This window comes from Dendrobium catenatum, unplaced genomic scaffold (assembly GCF_001605985.2).
Source record: "Dendrobium catenatum unplaced genomic scaffold, ASM160598v2 fragScaff_scaffold_1656, whole genome shotgun sequence".
NCBI classification, from domain to species: Eukaryota; Viridiplantae; Streptophyta; class Magnoliopsida; order Asparagales; family Orchidaceae; genus Dendrobium; species Dendrobium catenatum.
The window spans coordinates 749918-765925 of NW_021320118.1; the positions used below are offsets into that span (position 1 = coordinate 749918).

The window sequence follows — 16008 nt, forward strand, 5'->3', positions numbered from 1 at the left end:
AGTCTTGGATGAAAAGTAGGTAGTTTGAGAAAAAAAAACCGGATTGAACTACCGGTCGTTGGTTGGAGATATTATTCTGTGTGGACACCAAATCATTTGGAGGCGAATTAGTGTGCGTCATGTCACCTCGTATACAGTGGGTACACAACCATCGCATACAACAAAAGGGTGATGTGACACGTTCTAATTTGTCTCCGAACAGCATATCCATATCTACACAGAATAGTTTCACCGTTGTTTGACGGAATCCCTTCTTCCCCACTTCCCCACTTCCCCACTCGAATCCTCTAACTTGCCCCAAAAAAATAAAAATGATAAAATATCAAGGAATATAAAGAGAATATAATTTAGTGCATAGTTTTAATGAGGCACTATATAAGTAGAATAGATAACATCAAGAATATAAATTGATTTTAAATTCATAAAATGTTATATTTCTATGACCTATATGTAATGAACCCTCATTTTATATCAGAAATGATGTATTTCTGCGCTAAGCTTGCTATGTATATATTTATTTGTTATTTACGCAAGCTTTTCTCCTTTCAAGCGAGCATCCAATAACTTGCTTGTTTGATGAGTGGTGGATAACCACCAAAAATGGAACAACGAACGTAATGAAGGAGCAATAATTAATATACAAAAGAAGCATGTTTAGAAGAAAGAACTGACATTGGTTGTTGGGGCATCAAATAAGCCTTTTTTTATTTATTTTATCATATCATAATAATCTTGAAATTATTGGGTTGTTGAGTGACCAACCTCTTCTTCATTATCATAGATGTTCACACCATCTACCATTTATCAACATTCTCTTTTCAAAGCACAGGCACGAATTCGTCAGTAAACAAGTCTTGGATGAAAAGTAGGTAGTTTGAGAAAAAAAAACCGGATTGAACTACCGGTCGTTGGTTGGAGATATTATTCTGTGTGGACACCAAATCATTTGGAGGCGAATTAGTGTGCGTCATGTCACCTCGTATACAGTGGGTACACAACCATCGCATACAACAAAAGGGTGATGTGACACGTTCTAATTTGTCTCCGAACAGCATATCCATATCTACACAGAATAGTTTCACCGTTGTTTGACGGAATCCCTTCTTCCCCACTTCCCCACTTCCCCACTCGAATCCTCTAACTTGCCCCAAAAAAATAAAAATGATAAAATATCAAGGAATATAAAGAGAATATAATTTAGTGCATAGTTTTAATGAGGCACTATATAAGTAGAATAGATAACATCAAGAATATAAATTGATTTTAAATTCATAAAATGTTATATTTCTATGACCTATATGTAATGAACCCTCATTTTATATCAGAAATGATGTCAATAAATATTTTTTAAGGATGATTTAATTTTAAGTGTTTAGCTTGTGATTCTGTATTAAACTAATCGCAAGTCATATACATTGTCAATAAACATGTGTTAGGTAAAAGAATCAAACATATTGATGACTTTTTTAGATTATAGCCTAAAATATCTCAAAAATCAAATAAAATTATGTTAAATTAATCCTTATATTTTTCTTACATAGTTCTCCTTGAACTGCATCTGTTAAGTGAGATATGAGTCAAGTAACAGTTATTTTCTAGCGGGCTTGGCTGCTACTGATGGAATTGTCACTGTAGAAAGCTGTGGAAGAAGCAGCTTGCAGGTAAATAACACACAGATCATGGATGAGCTTCCCACAGCTACCCTATATGCATTGGGACAACATAAACATTGCTTGAATTGTGTCAATCATTGGATAACCAGTGTGGGTCAATGCTCAAACAAACTCATGGGGTAGAAATTGTCACGCCCCATTTTTGCTCCTTCAATCAATTTGAAGTGTAATAGATAAGGAGAATCTGAACAGATATATCTCTTAACAACACATCCTGAATTATTTCGATCGGAATTAAGTGAGTTAAAAATTACCTATTCACACTATCCCAACATAATACATTTTGTGCAGTCTTAGGATTCTATCTCAATATTTCATAAGTGGAAGCATATTCAAAACACATTAAATAAAATGCAAGGCTTTAGTAAACTTTCAAATAAAGATGCATACCAAAAAATCTTTCTGCACAACTTCCTACTCTAGCTTCTATCCATAACCAAAACTTATGTATACAAAAATACAGTCAATTACTACATAGAGCCCTATTAGCTCCTTCCTTTTTCATGCAGTACAACCACTACTAATGATTTAGCTCAACAACATACATTACTAGATGTGGGCTTCGAAGAATTTCACACACTGGCCTCTCCACGGTCCATTTTCTTTTTCGGGTCATCGAGGACAGTTTTACCTAGTAAGTTCTTAGGCAAATTTTCAGAAGACATTTTGTTTTTAAAAAAACATTACCCATATATTTCGCCCTTATTTTGTGAGGACTTTATGATTTTAGTTCACGTTTCCTATAAGCGCAAGCCCCTATAGTTAATTATCCCTCCCGATAACGAGAGAAAACTTTCAATTAGTCATCGAATAGATACATAGTATTTAGTGTATAGTAGCAGCATATTTTGGCATTTGAAACTTAATATTTAAAATTAGAAATTCACCACCCTGTACTTAGAACGGATAGTGGGGGGAATGATGATAAACCCGATCAAGATCTCATGGTTCCGTCGTCCTGGGTCATCATGATCACTGGTCTACTTAGTTAGAGTAGATAGTCGACCCAATCTGATAGAAGGTTCCTTATCGGCAACCGTGAGTTGTTTGGTCCAAGGGTGCCTCGTAGGTCTGGGGTGACTATTTGTCTAACAGAATAAATTAAATTTGAATCTACCTTAGCTAACAGAGGGCTTTGTGCCCTATCAATAATATCCTATTGATTCATTACTCAAGGATTTAACATCATTGGGGAACATACGTGATCTGACCATGACCGTAATTTAATGATGCCATTTAGCGGCAAAATCATCCACTCAGAAGGTCTCGATCATAATCGTTTACCTGTGGTGTCATTTTGTAGTGAAACCACTAATTAGAGGACGCGTACCAGATCCTTACTGGTAATAGACAGTTTGAGAATAATTCCTAGTGATATTCTTGATTAGATATTTGCTCTTTATAAGCTGAACTGATATTCCCTTACCTCTCTTTCCTCTTCCTCCCTCCATTTCCTCACTGATTTCAGCAAATAATGATTTCAACAGATTTCAGTTTTCTACTGATTTCAGCAAACACCAATTTCAGCAACACTGCAACCCTCACATGAATTTAGCATATTTCTCCGCAACAGCCCACTTCATAATCCACCCCACCTTATTGAAATTTATTCCTCAAAATTCATTATCTTAGCGGCCATTAAATAAACAAGAAATTTGTTGTCTAATGACTTCTTTCTATTTTTCTTTCAGTTTGATTTTTTTTTTTCATTTTACTTTAATATATTACAGTTTTTGAGTTATTTTGTATTAAAATTTAGTATCTTTTTTATTCCTAAGTATAAGTGAAATTTTTCTGTAGGTCAATTTTATTATGTAAAATTATCTAATGGACATCTGTAACTCATTTCCTTAGCAGTTACACAAAAAAAATATTATAAATATCTGACATGTCAGCTAGAAGAGTAAGCTTGTAAGCAACTTTCCAATCTTCTCAATAACTTCAAAAGGTATATATGCCTATGACTCAATTTTTCCCCTTGACCAAATTTGATTGCACCTTTCACAGGTTTAAACTTTAGAAATACAAAATTACAAACTTCAAAGTCTACTACTATGTGTTTTGGATCATAATATTTTTGCTAGAGATCATGAGTAGCTTTCAATATGTTTCTGATTAATCTCATTTTTTCTATTGCTTCATCAACTAGCTCTGAGCCCATTAGTTGTATTTCCCTTACTTCAACCTAAGTTAAAGGAGCTCTACACTTCCTACCATAAAGTGCTTCACATGATTTCATTTTTGTACTTGATTGATAACTATTATTTTTTAAGTAAATTCTATCAGTAGTATGTGGTCTTCCTAGCTACCTCAAAGATTAAAAACACAGACTCAATAAGTCTTCTAATACATGAATTATTCGTTCATATTGATTATCAGCCTGAGTATGGAAAGCTATACTAAAGTGTAGGCTTGTGCCCAAGCCTTCCTGAATGCTTTTCAACAACATACAAGTGAATCGACCATCTTTGTCTAATATAATAACTTTTGGGATATCATGCAATGTGATAATCTCTTTTATATATAAGCTTGTCAATTTATCTACTAAATCAGTTTATTTGATAGACAAGAAGTGATCTAATTTTGTCAGTCTATCAATAATTATCATGACCCTATCTAGATCTAATAAATTCCATTAAAAATCTATTGCAATATCTTCTCACTTCCACTTAGGAATAGATAGTGATTGCAATAGTTTTCTAGGTCGCTGATGTTCAACTTTCATAATTTGATATGCTTCACACGTAGTTATATATTTAGCAATATCTTTCTTCATGCTTAGACACAAGAAAATTAAATTCAAATCTTTATATATTTTAAAATTGCCTAGATGAATTGATTAGCATGATTGATGAGCTTCCTACAAAATTTCTTTTCGAAAATTGAGATTTATGCTTAATAATTTTATCATTATCAATAAAAATATATGTTTCCCTAAGTAAGCTTGTTTCATTAAACGTTTTAAGCTTATTTGATCGATAGGTTAAAGTTGGTTTTACTATCATCTTATGTAAGTATTCTATAATTTTAAAATCTCTAACTTTTAATTGCATATTTTTAGTTTCCTTGATCAACTAAACCTCTAAGTAATCATTTGATTCATCATTCCTATGAATTTGTAACTTAAAACATCAACCACAATATTAATTTTTTCAGGATGATACTGAATATTCATATCATAATCTTTGATTAGCTCCAACCATCTTTACTATCTCAAATTTTATTCTTTCTATGAAAATATATGTTTTAAATTTTGATGATCAGTAAAAATTTCATATCTTACCCCAAACAGATAAAGCCTCCAAATTTTCAAAGCAAACATCATTGTTGTCAGCTCAAAGTCATGAGTAAGATAATTTCTTTCATGTGATTTCAACTATCTCGATGCATATGCAATTACCTTTCTATTCTACATTAGAACACATCCTAAACCCTTTAAAAAAACATCACTGTAAATCTGATGAAATTGTCAAAACTGGTATTGATCCGAAATACGAAATTTCTGTATACGAGAAGATCAAAGATGCAGCAGCTAAGCACCTTTTCTAATCCTGTTACCAAGTTCAGCGCCTGCACCTGCGTGCCAGTCTGAATCATCACATAACCTACAGAATTCGTGTAGTATCAATCAAGATCAACCTGCAGGTGCACAATAAGACATAACATTGCATCCAAGAACGACAAATAATAGAGCAATAGATTCCGCCATTAAAATGGACAAATTAATATGCTCCAGACTATACTGAAACGATCGCAATCTATAGTTTGATGTCTTATGCAAAGAGAAAACCAGTACCAACTAAATATAGATTTGTTAGAAGTGTATACAAACTGTAAGATAAACCAATCATCAACGGATAATAAGACGTCGGTACAATGCGGTTCACAGTTGATTTGAGTTTTGGGTAGAAAATACTCCTTCAATGAAACCTCCTATCATATGGATTAGGCCTTGTTTGTGATTGCATTCTCCCAGAAGAGTGGGGGGGCTTCGGCTGCTGCACTGACGAGGGCGAAGCCATTTTGCTGGATGACTGCCTTTCTGGTCCACCACCTGCGCTAGCCCAAGAGCCGTGCGGATGGGCCTGTGGAATGGAAGGCAGAGCCAATCTTCGCGATGGCTCGAATTCCCGTCGGTCACTCCCATAAATCCCTGGATCATTCATTAAACCATGAAACATATCAAAAAAAGACATTAGCCGATCATCCATCATTTAAGCTTCGTTTGGGACGGCTTTCTTAATGCTTCATAAAGCAACTTTTTAGTACAAAATTTTAAAAAATTATGCTAAAAATTTACTTTAAGAAACAGAAAGAAAATCGTCCCAAACGAAGCCATAATCCTTCATAAATTTAACAGTTTCTTTCATGTGCATCAAATAAATTTGCGAATCATCGTTTCTTCACTTATATCCTCAAAAGATCAAAAAAAAAAAGCTCAAGTTATTCTGACTAAAGTTTTGGCTAGGAATGGTTTTAAAGGAGTTCAATTTGATTTGAGATAACTTCAACATAAATTTTGTTGATTAGCTTGATATTGCAATTATGTCAAAGAGAGTTGAATGACTTTGAGATCCTCCTACATCAAATGTTTCAGCAATCAAATTAATTGCAATAGGAAAAAAAATACCACCTAGATAATTCTTCATGTATGAAATCGAATTAATTCTTAGTTATCAACATTATTTATAAGATTATGACCCATTACAATTGCCCATATTTTCATTGTATAATATTGGATTGATTACTTTATAACTATCATAATCTAAAATATCTCATTTGTTCTTAGGGATTGTTTGATTGAATATTTTTTAAAAAAATATGTATTTTAAAAATGCAGTTTAACTAAAATGTATATATTTCAAAAATGTATGAATCATTTGGTTGGATGCAAATCAAATGCAATGGCACGTGTTTATTGAAGTACGGTTTAAATGCACTGAAATATGAACAATGGAGCAACGATGAGTGGGCATTCTGCATGGAAGTCTGGCACGTTACTACATTAGCTTGGTCCAATGCGTAGGTACATAAACAATAGCTTGAATTCTTACTACAATTACGAAAATACAAGACGAGCGAAGTGAGAGGCAGAAGTGATGAGGGAGGTAAGGGGCAAGTGTATTGCAACATTTTTTAAAATTGTGCTACCCGACGCGTGACTCAGCTTAATTTAGGTGAAAATCACATCGACGCCTCAAGGATATATATATATATATACTTGTTAGCCTACCTAAAACGCACACACGCAAACAACTTAGCAAGATGAAAAGCTGTTTGTTTGTCACGAGAAGTAAAACGCCAAATTCCGCGCCATTAAATTTTTCTCTGAAGGGTTAAACTTTATAAATCCTAATTTCTTTGGTTTGAGTACATTTAAATTTTTTGAATGGCTTAATTAGGATGTCTATTGCTTTGAATGTTTTCATTTTCCCATATTTGAATCAAATTTTCCATTCTAGGGGTTTTACTTGAAATGGTTGAAGGCAAAGTGAAATCCACAATGGCTTATAGAAAGGACTGGACATGGAAACATAGCGTGCAAGTTGATGCTTGAGGAAGAAATAAAACATATGTATATTTGAATTGTAATTACTGTGGCAAGATAATTAGAGCTAGCATTATAAGAATGAAGGAATACCTCTCTAGATCTCACAAAAATATGACAATGTGCCAAACTGCTAGAAATAGCAAAAGAGGATATCCGTTCATATATGAATAAGTTGAGAATGTTGAATCAATTGGAGCAACAATTTGATGATAGAGTTGATGTAGGCTCATATTATGGGAGTGAGCGTAGTGTTCGAGATACGTCATCTTTCCTACCAACATATCTAGCAAGGTTCAACTGTTCGCATGGATCATTATATGATCAATTTGGAGGATGACAGGGAGGGAGATAGGTAATGAGCAAATTGCAAATATCATCTCCAAAGATTGCAAGGGACACCCTGCAAACGTGTCTATATGGACATTGGGAGATTTTTTTTATGAGAACGTCATTCTTTTCAATGTAGATACCTTCCCTTCCTATTATAATATAATGTGTTCCATTGATGCATCAGGATATGGATTGGGGGCGGTTCTCACGCAGAATTAGAGGCCCATAGCTTACTTCAACCAGGAATTGACAACCAAAGCTAGGCTGAAGTCAATCTATGAGATGGAGTTGATGGTCATTGTGTTGGCCATTCTGAATTGGCAGCCGTACTTGCTGGGCCGACATTTCATCATCAGGACAAACCAAAGGAGTTTGAAGTACCTATTAGAACATAAGATGGTGACCAAGGAGCACTAGAGGTGACCATTTAATCTATTGGGATATGATTTCAAGACCCATCATAAGTTAGGACTAGAGAACAAGGCAACTGATGCATTGTCCAGATGCATGTGAGAGCTTTAGGAGTTAGCCATTTCAATACTAATGATGTTAGATTGTGGGGTTATTAAGGAGGAGAGTGTCTAGGATGAGAAGCTGAGGGGGATTAGGATGGATGTGTTGAGGGGTGAGAATAGCCACTATGGCTATTCCCTAGAGAGGGAGAGACTATTGTACCAGGGGAGATTTGTATTGCCATGGACCTCGGTCCATATTCCTCACATTTTGCAGTTCTACCAAAGCGCTATCGCGAGTCAATCAGGGATACAAAAGACGTACAAGAGGTTAGTAGTAAAGTTGTATTGGAAGTAGAAGCATAAGGATATGGAGGAGATTGTGACTAAATATGAGGTGTGTCAAAGGAGAAAATATATGGCCATGATTTCGAGAGGGTTAATGCAACCTCTAGCTCATCTAAACAGAGTGTGGGAGGAGGTTACCATGGATTTTATAAATGGGTAACCTAGATCTGAAGGGTTTATAGAGATTTTGGTGGTGGTGGACAAATTGAACAAGTATGTTAATTTTTATTCCCCAACGACATCTATATACGTCAGTGACAGTTGCATCAACATTCATCAGAGAGGTAGTCGGATTGCTTGAGATACTAGAATCTATTCCGGCCAAGATAAGTTAATCATTGGTCATTTTTGGAGGGAGCTATTAAGGTTGCAGGGGATAGTATTGAAGAGGAGCACCACTCACCACCCCCAGACGGACGAGCAGACGGAGGTGATAAATAGGAGCCTAGAGACATATCTACGATGTTTTGTTTTGGAGACAACTTGGCTGTGGGCTAAGAGCTAGCATGGGCAAAGTACTAGTACAACACTTCATATCATTCAGTCTGACATATGATGACTTTCAAAGTGTTGTACAGTAGGGACCCACCTCACTGGTGCATTTTGGGCATACTAACACACCAGTCTCGTCGATGGAGTAGCACATGGTGGAGAGGGATATGGTGTTGGCTGAATTGAAGGCATTTGTTGAGGTCCCAGCAAATCATGAAGAAGCAAGCAGATGGGCGCATGAAGGACGTGCAATTTGAGATAGGTGATAAGGTATACTTGAAACTTTGTCTCTACATGCAAATGATGGTAGCTAATAGGAGGAATGAGAACCTGACCCAGAGGTACTTTGGTCCCTATGAGATACAAGAGAGGATTTAAGCTGTGGCTTATCGATTGAAGTTACTCCCGATCGCTACTATACATTCGGTGTTCTACGTGTCACAATTAAGGAGAGCTATCAGGGATCATGCATCCAGCTCAAAGTTACCTGTGACACTAACAAAAGATTTGGAGATGGTGTTGGAACCATTGCAGCTGAAAGGGGTATGACAGGGAGAGGGGGATCAAAGAAGTGTTGATAAAATGAAAGAACTTACCCGACTATGACGCCACATGGGAGTTGTACGAGAGGGTGAAACAACAATTTTTATTTCCACCTTGAGGATAAGGTGAGTCTTTGGAAGGGGGGTATTGTTGGACCGGTCTCTCCTAGACTGACAAAATGTTATGTGAGGCGGAATAGGGCTCTGCCCTATTGAATTCCGGAACATGGTTCCGCCTTGCTCAATGCTATCCCTTTTGGGGGTGGGCCCACAAGAATTTTCAAAAAAGAAAGGGGAGACTATGAGGGAAAATTCAAAGTGAGAGTAGTTTTGAGATTTGCTGTGTTTTTAGCATGCTTTAAGTAGATTGTTTAACCTAGGGTTGAGTTTTTAATGTTTTGTTTGCTGAATTTGAAGTTTTCTTAGGTGAGAGAGCTCTAGCCGACAGTTACGGATTTGGGAGAGTTAGATCTTCCTCTCCAATTGAAGAACCAATTGTATCTTGCATTTTTCTTCATAGTTCTTGCAATAAAAAATTGTTCTTGGGTGTTCTTCTTCCTAATTTCCTTGAGTCGTTCGCTGATTTGGTTGAAAGTGCATCCCCTTCCTATCACGATCCTAGCCAAATTGATAGAAAAAAGTAAATAACCTATACTGGACACCCTGTACCATATACTGTAATACATCTCCTTCTTAAGAAGGTAGGCGAGTTTCCATATCACGTGAAGAAGATAAACAAATTCATATACAAATATTTCTGAAAGCGAGTTTTGAGGAAGTTTTCAAAGAATAAAACTCCCATAGCTTGATGCAAGCAGAATTACTTCAGCTTAGTCCAGAGCCCTACATTGGGTACCCATACCCACACCCACCCACGTACCCACCCATACCCAATTGGCATGGGTGGGTATGGGTATGCCCATAGCCTCGTGGGTGGGTATGAGTGGGTACTCAACATCAAGGGACAAATCGATTTACATTACTAATCATCATATGCATGCAGTATATTATAGTAATTCTTAGTATGCAATGCACAGCACTGAACCGCGTCGCAATCACGATAAATTTTGATATGTGGCTTAAAAGTTTGCAGTCAGAGAAAAAGACAAAAAATCTCAAGGCCATTAATCCGTGGCAGACTGCATTCAAGAAGCGTGGAAAGTGGGTGGGTGTGGGTGGGTATGACATCTCGAAAGTCACCATAAGTGGGCATGGGTGCGCAAAATCTGCTAGCGCAGAGCGTGGGCACCCAATGGGTATCCAACTAGGACCCCATGTAGGGCTCTGCCTCTTACCTAACACTACAAAGTATATTGGAGGCAAGGCAATATTTAAAGTGTATGCTTACTTCCACTTAACGGTTGAATTGTGCTTGGGCTAGGAGCATTGAGGGAAAATAAGTTAGAAATATTATTTCGAGTGAAAATTCTAGTTCGGTCACGGATTCTAGTGTTAAGGATAGTTGCAGAGAAGAAGCCTAGTATGGGTGTTATATACAATGCAATGGATGAAGCGAAGGAGTTGCCTATAACTTAGAAGGAGTTGAGCCAATCTATTGGGAAATATAGGATATTATCGACAATACGTGGGAACTAGAGCTCCATTGCCATTGGCAAGCTACATGTACTACATTAATCCTCAGTTTCAATATGCAAACAACAAGTCAATAAATTCTGAGATAAAAGTCAATCTACAACATTGCATGGACATGCTTATTGCTGAACGTTTAGAAAGAGTAAACATTGATATGAAAGTTGTAACTTTTTAGGGACACAGAAGGTTTCTTTGGATTTCAATAGGTAAAAGATACAGTTGCAAAATATTTTCTAGGTAATTTTGTATTTATAATATCTTGGGTGAAATAAGAATGTATCATCCATATTTAAAATTACACTTATTTATTTCAACTTGACGTAAGTTGTGGATTTGATTTGGTGATGGCACTCCTAAGCTATAGCATTTTGTGGTAAAGGTTTTGGGGCTTCCATGTTGGTCCTCCGAATGTGAATGCAACTGGAGCACATGCAATCAAATTTACACAAAAAAAGAAACTGTCTGACTACCCTAATGATGAACTCCTTAATGTACATCATGTAACCAAGAGACTTCAATATCAAAACTTAAAAAAGAAATGTTTTAAGGATGAAAAGGATCCTTGTCAGGTGACAACATTTCATCATATTACAAATGATTTGTGCATGATGAAATTGAGGTTACACCATCTAGTTTACAACAAAAATATTTGAATGTTAATTTCTACAATGGTGTTAGAAATAAAGGATGTGCATTCAACACAAAACCAACAACAATTGGAATAAAGTAGAAAAGATATATAAAAAATTTATTATCCATTGTATGGCGTTTGAATATTTGAATGTTACTTTTGTTCTGCTATATGTCCCTCCAAACTCTTTAGCCAATATAATATTCAAACACCCTAAATTTATTATCCACTGTATGAAATCTTCAATAAATAATAGCATTATCATCATGCCACAATCTACCCTTTCTAATTTTGTCACACGATCATCTTAGCAATGGCATTTATTATTTACACAACCTGTCAATCATTAATATTTTTAACCACCCAATTCATGTTTATATAACAAACCCAACAAAATTGCAATTTTATAAATTTACTTATAACTAACCATGATAGTGCTGTCATATAATATATTCCTAAAACACTTCTCCACAAACAATGCTCCCTTTTATAACTCCTCAGGCATGGGCATTTCTGCATATTCTACAATAATTTGGCAAGTAATCATTTCCATAATATTTTCATGTATCTATCTTAGCATTTGCATTTCTTCAATGCCCAACTTGGTCAACAATGACTTCTTTATTGACCAAAACTTGAGTCCATAATACATGTGGGCCTAAAAATAGCTTTATAAAAATTACCTGCGAGCCTCCACATAATTCTCTTGCAACATTGTTATTTCTTAGGCACTTTTCCATTTACACTAACTAGCATTAACTATAAAATTATAACCTTATTTTAAAACTCATTCTTTTGAATAATACATCCGAGATTACTTAAAGTCATTCACACATAAATATCAGTTTATCTTATATCATTTTATCTTTTTCTAATCTTATAAAAATGGATATAATACAACCCAGATTGACTATTTACTTATTAGAAAATTAAATCGTTTAGATTGCAAAGATTGTAAAGTTATTCCGAGTGAAAATTTATGTACCCAACATCGATTATTAGTTTTGGACTTTAAGATAAAGGGGCATAAAATAAAAAATAAAGTAAAACAATTATCTAGGATTAAATGGGGTCATCTAAAGAATATTAACAAAAAATATTTTTGGAAATAAGATTTTAGATCGTAAGATTCTGTCTGTGCATGATCTCATTTCCAACAATCTCATTTCCACTGCTCTCAAATTTGCTGTAAGTTAGTGAGTTATCCCGCAAAACTTAAATCCATACAGTTTAATTAGATAGTAGTCTTATAAGTTTAACCTAAAAATCTCCAAGATTTTCTTATACTCCAAATTACTATTAAAGCACTTCGTATTAAATCCCACAACTCTAAAATTTGTATCCTTATCTACAATATTATCCTTCAAAATAATATATCAATTACTTGAACCCAGCCACAAAAAAAGCCTAAATTGCATATAAGATACTTAATATATGCTCTTCCATTCCCAAAGCCATAATCTTCTAAATATTTTCTTTATTGTTCTAAATTTTAACGATAATTTCACTGATTAGAACAACGCCATCTAAAAATAGCATAAATCAAGATATCTCAATTTGAGTATTATTTAAAATATTTTCATACACAATAAAGAAAAAGACAAAAATAATAATACTATGATTGAGAACTCTTTCGACAGCCCACAACATATAGCCAATGATTCATCACATAACCATTAAAAAAATCAACACAGTTCTTTCATTCATTTGAATCAACTACATTCTTATTAATTATATACTTTTTCAAGATCAATAAACATCATTCAATTAATTTTAATACAAAAATTACCACTGAGATAAATTATATTGATAAAATCAAATTGATTCTTTGTTATTAATGTTATTTTTAAGCTTATCATTCATTACATTTTCTCATAACTTTACTGTTTAACTCAACATTGATTCCACTATAATTATCATTATTCTAAAAACTCGTCATTCTTAAATATTGATACAAAAATGCATATTCTCTCCATTATATAGTAATGTTAACATTCCATCCATAATTGTTTTGGCATAATTTTTCATTGTCATCACCATTAGCTCAATCCAAATTATTTGAGGTCAACTTTATGATTCTAATTGTTCTATTGAGGATAGTGAGGTGTTAAACCTATTAATATACACAAATCCAATAGCATTATATATATATATATAATTTATTTAATTAATTACTTTTAGGGGCTATTTGGTTGGCTACATTCTGAAGCTAAAGTAAACGCATGGGTTTTGAAATTTTGTGCATTTGGAGAGCTAGATTTGAAATGCAATGTATTTTGGAAGTGCATTAGGAAATCACCTTCTAGTTCACTTTGAGTATATTTGAAATTTGACATTTTTAGTGAATTTGAAATACATAAAAGAGATGTCAGCCGATCGCCATCCCCTAACGACCACCGCCCATCCATCCCCTAACGACCACTGCCCATCGCTTGCTGCACTCGCCTTTGGCCACCTCCAATCAACTATAGTTCCAAATGCACTGGTATTTTCATTTGCATCCCCTTCAACCAAACAAAAAAAATAAAATCTTTCATTTGTAGTGTATTCAACCAAACTCAAAAGTATTTTTAAACTACTTTTCTTTTATACCGTGTTCCTTTTACTCTGCAATCATTTTTCATCAAATCAAAAATCCCCTTGGTCTCTACTCTTCCTAACTATATTAATTTTTAGCAAACGCTACTACCATCATCTTTGAACTAAATCATTCCACGATCTAGCAATAACCATGTCAACATTCTTATTTCTGCTACGCTCAAATTATCTAGCCTCATTGCAATTTAATAAAACTTACGTGAAAGGCTCCATTATATTCTCTTGCCGCATAATATACTTAAGAGGCAATTCAATATTACCTATCCTTATTAATACACTCTAATGGCATTTCTCCACATTTTATAATCATTCCACAATCAATCATATCTAATTTTTCCAACATATAACCAAGCATTCACATCTACATTATGCTAAACTTGGCTATATTGACTTTTTACTTGCCCAAACATACAACATACTCAACATAATTGCAAGTTTAAAAAATTTACTTGTCATCGTGATATTCACTTCATAATAGATTCGTGAAGCACTGCCCCACAAACAATCCTCCCTTGTATAACTCCTTAGACATTTCTCCATATTCTATAGTCATTTCACAATTTATCATCCAACATTTTTTCATTCATCCATCTTAACAACCGCATGGCTATCACATTCAACTTGGCTAACAACGAATTTTTTTTTGGGCCAAAAACTCGAGTTCATAAACTATACTTGACCTAATTACAATTTTATAAAAATTCCATGCAAATTTCCATATTGTTCTCTCGCAACTCCTGAGGTACTTCTCTATTTACACTACCCAACATTAACTCTAAAATTATAACTCTCAACTCCATCATCCTCATTCTTTTGAATAAAACATCTAATAAGAGTACATGAGACTATTCACACATAAGTATAATTTCATCATCTAACAATATTGATTGATAAATAACAAATATTACAAATTATCAAATAAATAATTTTTAATATGCTAATTCTAAGCCATTTATCTTCTAAACACTTTCTTTGTAATTCTAATTCTCCATTTATTTCATCAAATGACTTATCAATCAGAACTATATTATCTATAAAAAAACATATATCTCATTTTTCAATATCCTTTTAAGTCCAGCCTAACTTCCCAATAATTATTTCCACCAATCTCTTGAAGTTTTAGCATAAATCCATCTTAGCAATCGCATTTCCACCACTCAAATTAGCTATGAGTGAGTTGTTTATCCTCAAATCCGCATAACATAATTAGTCTAATAGAAGTTTATTAAATTAACCTAAAACTATCCATGATATTCTTATTTCGTATATCCCAAAATATTATTAAAGCACTACCATATTTTAATAACCCAACTTTAAATTTATAACCATATTTGTATCATCATTCTTCAAAATAACACATTAATTAGTTGAACCTTTTGCACCTAGATATCTCTTGATCTTTTAGTATTGGCTCAAAATTACAAATTTCACACCAACAACAATGCAAAAATTACATATCACATACTTAATATAGATTCTGCCAACCATAAGTCATAATCTTGTGAATATTTTCTATGTTGTTCTTTCTATTTATTGTAACGAACATTTTGATAATTAAAACTACAACATCTAAAAAATAGCATACATCTATGTATCTCGATTTGAATGCACTTTTGAAAAAATTTCATCATCAATAAAAAAGATTAAAAAAAATAATATTGACATTAATGTAATCCAATATGATTGAGAATTCTTCAGACACTTCTGTTACGGAACCAACCAAACCGGACCAGAAGGGGCCAGTCCAGTACAATAAGAGGCTTTCGCCCAGCTTGTGCCCCCCCCCCCCTGGAGCGGG

At 34.2% G+C, this 16008-nt stretch overlaps 1 protein-coding gene across 1 annotated transcript in view; it reads right to left on the reverse strand.

Moving 5' to 3' along the window:
• Positions 1-5358: 5358 nt before the first annotated feature.
• The window catches only part of LOC110106789 (myeloid leukemia factor 1), a 29053-nt gene continuing 18403 nt past the window's right edge, over positions 5359-16008 (reverse strand). The window contains exon 7 of the mRNA XM_020836804.2: positions 5359-5826. Within this exon, the coding sequence (XP_020692463.1) occupies positions 5594-5826 (233 nt within the window). The 3' untranslated portion in view covers positions 5359-5593. The remainder of the gene's footprint in view (positions 5827-16008) is intronic.